Source organism: Poecilia reticulata, chromosome 1, assembly GCF_904066995.2.
Source record: "Poecilia reticulata chromosome 1, P_reticulata-male-v2, whole genome shotgun sequence".
Classification (NCBI taxonomy): Eukaryota; Metazoa; Chordata; class Actinopteri; order Cyprinodontiformes; family Poeciliidae; genus Poecilia; species Poecilia reticulata.
In genome coordinates, this window is record NC_088830.1 from 27,902,088 (window position 1) to 27,909,227 (window position 7,140).

The window sequence follows — 7,140 nt, forward strand, 5'->3', positions numbered from 1 at the left end:
GTGGCATGTTAGCACTTTCTTAAAGTCTGTACTGGAAAGCTTAAAAAAGCTTCTCTGTAATCCCAGATCCTTGTTCGCGGCTCACAGACGCAGTGCAGACCGGGCAGCGTGGCGCTCACTGAATCCCTGCCATTGAGGCAAAACCACACAGGATATGAAAGCATCTGCAGCATCTGACTTCTGTTCCTGCTCAGCTACAAAAACGAGATTCAGACACCGAGACCTTTTCATTTCTTACTTTTCTACGCCACAGGAGTATTTCTGGTTTCTGCAGGTGAAAACGCCTCTGGTGTTTTATCCTCAGCAGCAGAGATTCGCTGATGCAACATTACATTTCAGCTGCCTCTGAAGTGAAGAAGCAAGCAGGGTTATGCAGAGTAATTGATGGCAAACATCGTCTTTTTAACTCTTATTGATAATGTTTAGATACAGTGATGACAGGAGATTTCAGATGCAGAGATATTGATCTGCTTTTAGTTTGTTTTACTAAAAATTGCGTTTCAAAATTACTCATAATCTTCTCCAAGATTAACAGAAAAGACTTGATTTACAGTCAAGCTCTTATTTTGGTTGTTGAGCAGCTTTCGGCCTGACTTTCCCTGGTGTTTTGATGATTCTCCTGTTGTGATGACCTCCACCCTAACTTTTAGCTCCATTCAGAGATTTTCTATCAGATTCAAGTAAAAAAAGACTTAATCTGGGTTTCTGCAGATTTCAACAACTCAAATTTAAGGTTTTTTATGACATTTTAATAACCATTATGAACATCCATCCATCCATCCATCCATTTTCTTACACCCTTGTCCCTCAGTGGGGTCGGGAGGGTTGCTGGTTCCTCTCCAGCTAGCGTACCGGGCGAGAGGCGGGGTACACCCTGGACAGGTCGCCAGTCTGTCGCAGGGCAACACAGAGACACACAGGACACACAACCATGCACACACACACTCACACGTAGGGGCAATTTGGAGAGGCCAATTAACCTGCATTATGAACAGAAATGTACAAAAGAAAATTGCATATTTAATGTAGTAGTGCCATGGGTTTTTTTTACGCACAAACTTTACATAGCATCGTATGGGTTGTGAGCCAGTGGCGAAAACGAACATATGCTTCTCCATTACAGATGCAAAATAAGCTAGTAAGCTTATTAATAAGCTTATTAATAGCCAGTAATAAGCTATCTTATTACTAGCTAGCTTATTATTACTCAACGCCTACAGTCAGAATAAAATAAAATATCTGTGCAACTCAAACATTTATTTGACAGAAGAAAAATAAACTTCATGTATTGTGATTGAATAGTCCTGACATGACAAAATGTAAGACCTGCAATCAATGAATTTAAGGATGAGGGGACGCTCTGCTAACGTTGCTTCCAGTTAAGAAACTTTAGGTATCTTTTATGTATTTTGCCAGGGGTTTGAATAATTTTAGTTTCTCCTGCTAACTTCTTCACCACTTTGAGTCAACCTGCTGCCCAGCCTGTTGCCCAATCAGCTGAACAGTCTGCAGCTCCTCACGTTCGTCCGCTGCTGGGTAAACGCGGGTTCTTTATGGATCCGGCCTCTACCTGAGCCGGGCAGAAAAGCACCGCATGTATTCTGTCATCCAGCGGTCGTCAGCAGCGGCCATCGTTAGCTGGGACCGCCGCGTCTTCTCCAGGTCGGCCGACCGGGCCCGTCGACGGTCCAGATTGGAGCTGCGCCTGTCGGGCTGCGTCTGGACGCCGGCGGCGGACATGTTGCTCTGGGAGGAAAGAGCCAGAGGCTTCGTTGATGGAAAGTTCACAGTGTGTGTTTTATTATTAATGTGTGCAGGGAGTTTGGTGACAACGCTCCGGATCTCAGGTGTCCTCAGACTTTAAACTTATTCTACTAAAGTATCGCTGAGAGGAAGCAACACTTTGTAGCAACATTATTATCAAATCTGAGTGATACTGTGGAGTTCATTCATAACTAGAGATGTGCAGATCTGGACCACAGAACTGCACAGAAAACACTGGAGATACACTTAGTCAGCCTGTAAATACACAATTTAAAGAAAAAGAAATAGCTAAAGTTTAAAAATAATTATCAAACTTTAGGATCCAAAGGCAAAGAAATGAATAAATAAAGTCACGTTACAACCTCAAACCTTCAACAACTTTACTTTGATTTTATGTGAAACACAAAGTGGCACATGTTTGGGAAGTGGAAGAAAATTTATATTTTCAGAAGGCTTGTCGCAATAAATCAATTAACCGCATGATAAAGTAAAACTATATCAATAATTTCCATTTGCATGATTTATTGTTTTTCTCTTTTCTTTCTTTCTACCAAAAACTAGACAATAAAAGTCTTCAGTCTGGTGTTCTGGTCTCAACTAGCCCATTTTTTGAAGGACAATTTTTTTATAGAGACCTTATAATTAACATATTTGTTGTTTCTGTTGCTTTTTTTATTTATTTTGGATATTTAAAATGTCTTCCAGTTCCAATGGTAAATGTCCATTAGCATTTAAAGTTAATCAATCTTTGAGAATATGTTCTTGCATTATTATGCCATTATTACCATGATATTACTTAAAAATGGTCTCAAAACAACAAAAATATTATTTCTTATTGCAACAACTTCTGGAAAAATGTATCCTCCAGAAAAATGTGTTATTGTGACAGACCAAATTTTCAGATAAAATAATACTGTGTAACATGCCCTTGCATTCAGCCCCTACAAGAATGAGAAAGTTGTTTTTATTTGTGTTTGTTTATGTTTCAATTTGCCTTCACTTCATAATACGCCGTGCTTTTTGTTTGTAGTGTGACAAAATGAGAGACAGTGAAGGGATATGAATGGTTTTCAAAGTGATTCCTAGAGCTACGTTGTTCAGCTGCCGTTCATTAACATGCAAACCGGAAGTTATCCCTTCAAAATAAAAGCCCCAAACCTAAAACTGGAAGTTAATCACAGCTAAAAATGGATACAAAGAACTTAACGTATGGTTATTTGAAAGTGCTGTCTGTATGTTTACCTCTGGTTGTCTCTCGGTCCAGTCCATCCTGCTGGACGGTCTGCGGTTCACCTTGCTGCTTATTGCCGGTTGGCTCTTGGCTCTCGGAGGCTTTTGGACCGCAGCTGGTTTATCTTCGAGGGAACTGTCACGCTGTGCCGGCACAGAGCGAGGGGTGCGGCAGCGGTGGCGTCGTCTTGGCGCTGGGTTCACTGGCTTCTCATCAGACGAATCCGAACTGTCAGGCCTGTTGTCTGTCGCCGTGTCGTCTGAAGGGCCGCTGGTGTCTGGAGGTATGGACGCTGAAACTGTCCCAGGCCCAATTAGGCCATTTTCTAAAACATCTGATTCAGACAAACACGAGAAAAAACCTTTTAATTAAAGAGAAACTTAAACATAACGGCGGACTTTGGTGATAAATGGTAGATAGATAAGTAGGATGTGGCTCCACTGAACAGCAGTCAGTTACCATGGAGACTGAATGCAGGCTTGAAAAGAGACATTACTGATACCACTGTTTGGTTTAGGGCTTAAAACCAAGTGGTTCCATTTGAACTAAACAACCTTGAACCAGTAAGGAGCTAAGATCACTCAACATTTAAATCCTTCTTAAAGCAACAGCAGGTGTTCTTCTTAGTTTCCATAACTGGACGCACAAAAGACTACGACAGCTAACATAATGGCCAATGGGTTTGTGTCTGCCTGAAAATCCAAAGTTACATCTTATTGGTTCTTCCTTGTTTGAGTAACACAGACAAAAATACCAAACAGATAAATCAGTCAATATCTTAAGCAATCAGTTTCCAAACCTGCTGTTGGTGCAACGTCTACAACAGGAGTTTCTCCAGTTTCCTCTTCAGTCTGTTTGACCTCTGGCTTCAAATCAAGACTGGTCTTCACCTCCATCAGCTTCTGTTTGACCTCTGAGCACGCAGGCGGCGGTGGCAGTGACAGTGGAGCGACCTTGTTTCTGGTCAGTCTCGGAGTGGACCAGCCGCTGGAGTTGGAAGCGGTCTCCCAGCTCTCCCAGGTCCACGGCTTGTGGGAATGCTCCATCACTCGCCTGGTCAGGCGGTATTTCAGAGAATCCTCGTAGCATTTAGAGAACGTCTCCCATTTGGGATCCCTGAACTTCTTCATATATTCTGTCCTGACCTTCTTGGTCACCATGGTTCTTGGAATCCAGTCTTATTGGAAGCAATAATCCTGGAAATTTAGACAAAAGAAAAAACCTCAGAGCTATTGAACCTCACAGTTTCGTTGGTGCTACCAAGTATCCCCTTTATTCCTCCAAATTTTAGAATGGTCACTGTGTTGTCATCAAACTATGAAACATGTCGCCAAAAATGGAGGTTTGAGTCCATTTGCACATTTTGGACCAAAACACGTTCATGTCTGGGACACAGAACCCGTTTCCTTCCTGAGATGGTAGATGGTTGGACATTCCCATCATGAGTATAACTGATGAACAATGAACCTTCATGCATGAAACTCTTCCTAAGGATGAACCAGACTTTTCCTCCTGATATTTTTGCTGATTTATTTTAAAGTTTTCATTGTGTCAAACAGGTATGGGTCTATTTGGTTTGACTGTACTTTTTACTTTTACTTGAGCAATGTTTTTTATAAGGTATTGCTACTCTTACTTCAGTAAAGTTTGGCATGATCTGTAACTTTACTGAATGAGGAAAAAGCTAAATGCATGCACTGGAAGTACTTCTTCTGACAAAATATATTTGCATTATAGACTAAGTATATATGTTTCAAACATTTTTTTATGATTTGGAAAGTGCTTCTGTCTGAATCTATTATTTTGTAATAATTTTTTAAATAATGTTTTTGTTTTAGTCTTTAAAATACCAAAACTGGGAGATATCTTTGTGTCTGATGAAATCATTTTTAAATATCAAGTCAGATATTCTGATTTGATATTAGTATATCAAATCATATATATTAGGGCCATTGTAGATAGAAACAAAAAGAGTAACTTCTGAGTTTCAAAAGTTGAAAATTTGCAAAAAAAGAAAACTCAGAAATGTTGAGATTAATCCCCAAAATTTTCTAAAAAACGTTCCCAGTTTGAAAAGTCAAAATATTTGCTATGAATAACCTTAAAAAAAACTTTAAAAAAGTTGGAAATTTGTCAGCATCAAACATCTGAACTTTTCTGAGATTAATCTCAAAGTTTTTGTCTTTTTTTTCTACCGTAGCAAATATTCAGCTTTTCAAACTCAGAAATGCTCAAGTGTTTTCTACCAAATTTCTGAGGTTTTTCTTGTGTGGAAATTCACTCCTTTTTTGCGAGACATAAAGTTCAAATTATGCCTTTTTCTAGCTAGAAAGGCCTAATATGCAGTTACTCAGTACATGAGTAGCATTTTAACATTTTTATTTTACTCTTGAGTAATTTCTTGAACAGTTTTTCCCTTTACTTGAGGAAAAAATATAAAATTAAAGTAGTGCTACTCTTACTTATGTACAATTTTTGGGGGGAGGGCGGGGGGTACTCGACCCATCTTTGGGTACATTTAAATTTATGGCTTGAACTCTATCGTCGTCACAAATTCTGCTGTAAACCATGCTAGCAGAACCTTTTTAGTTAAATAAAATAGAAACAGTTAGTCTTTTATTGCGGTCCACCATACATCTACAGTCGATCGGCGTCTGCATTTGATCTGACGGTGAAAACAAACGCAACATTGGGGTAAATGAAGTTGATAAATGCTGGAACATGGTGCTCTGGTTCTGGATCAACGGTCAGAATCTGATGACGTTTCTACAGAGGGGGCGCGCGCGCTACCTGCAAGCCCCGCCCACCTCTCCATCCAAAACAGATTAGCTACTAAACGGAGGCGGATTGAGGCTTACTACACATTTACTGGGCCACTCATCCACCAGAACCATTAACACACACCTCCCGCCTGCTCCTACTTTACTAAACAGACTCTTAAAATTACCTGCAATATATATATATATATATGAATAATTAATTGAAGAGTCTGCCATTGATCCAAAGCTAAAACCGGGTCAACGTTCGTTACCGTTTTAAAACGGTGAATGTAAAAAAAATAAAAAGCGCAATGAAGAGCGTGAATTACAGTTTTGCACCGAATAACCGAGTGAAATAAACGTTAGCAATGTTGACAGCCTTCCTGTCTGCAGCTAGGTAAGCCTCTGTTTATTATTAAAACTGACGGCTGCAGACAGGACGGATGATTCTGCCGTGTTAACTTACCACAGAGATCCCGTCTGTGTGCGTTCAGTTCGGATTCAGACGGCCAGCATCGCCCCGCTGACTGACTGCTATAGAACAGGTGCTGAACTGGTCAAGTTAGAAACAATAACCTAACTTTCATTTCCGGTTTCACAATAAAAGCTCAAATGAACCTGAGATCGGCCACAATGAGCGAATAAGATTAGAAAGTTGGTTTAAGGCACGATTTTAGCGAAATTAAATAGCAGTGATTACATAATAAAGTATTTAATAGACAAGTTGATAGAGTACAGAAACCTTACAGCTCAATTTATTCAGAGCTACAGAACCAAACGGCGTATTTTGAAAGAATAAACAGCAACTTCCGTAATTTTTATTGTGCGTTTTCGGTCAAATTCACGAATACAACGTAAAGATGTTTTGATAACGGATAAAGAAAAATGCTATGAAAAAGCGAGAGTCCAAACAGCGCATGCGTGCTTTCGGTGTGGGTTTTAAATACGCCATGAAAAAACTGATCAGCTGGGCTGATGGAGGTTCTCACGTCTGATATATTAAAGGGGCCATTCCACTGAACTTTTATTCATTGAATTATAATAATAGTTATAATTCAATAAATTATATTATTGAAGAGTCCATTTATTTTAGGAACTTTATCATTAAGAGAAACAATCGGTTGAAAGTCTTCATTTCTGGTAATTACAATCATTTTACACTTACATCAGACCAATACAAAATATTTTTATAAAGAAATGTGGGCTTAATCAAAAATATGTCTAATACTTACCCAAAGGCTGTTTTAAAAAGATATTTTTAATCTGACAAATGACTCATCGGGATCTTAATTTCTTGGGAATATTTATTATTTAGATAAAGTATATTCCCCATAAAATTATTTAGAATTGAACTTTTTTTTTTTTTTTTTTACATAAAGCCCTAAA

The 7,140-nt window shown here is 39.1% G+C and overlaps 1 protein-coding gene across 1 annotated transcript; it reads right to left on the reverse strand.

The window, feature by feature from the left end:
- Window positions 1-1,242: 1,242 nt before the first annotated feature.
- Window positions 1,243-6,363, reverse strand: ccsapa (centriole, cilia and spindle-associated protein a). Its single transcript, XM_008418774.3, has 4 exons — window positions 6,221-6,363; window positions 3,795-4,191; window positions 3,007-3,329; window positions 1,243-1,746 (listed from the first exon to the last, which is right to left on the reverse strand). Exons 2-4 carry the CDS (start codon window positions 4,153-4,155, stop codon window positions 1,567-1,569), a joined length of 864 nt encoding a protein of 287 aa, XP_008416996.1. The 5' UTR covers window positions 4,156-4,191; window positions 6,221-6,363; the 3' UTR covers window positions 1,243-1,566.
- Window positions 6,364-7,140: the final 777 nt, after the last annotated feature.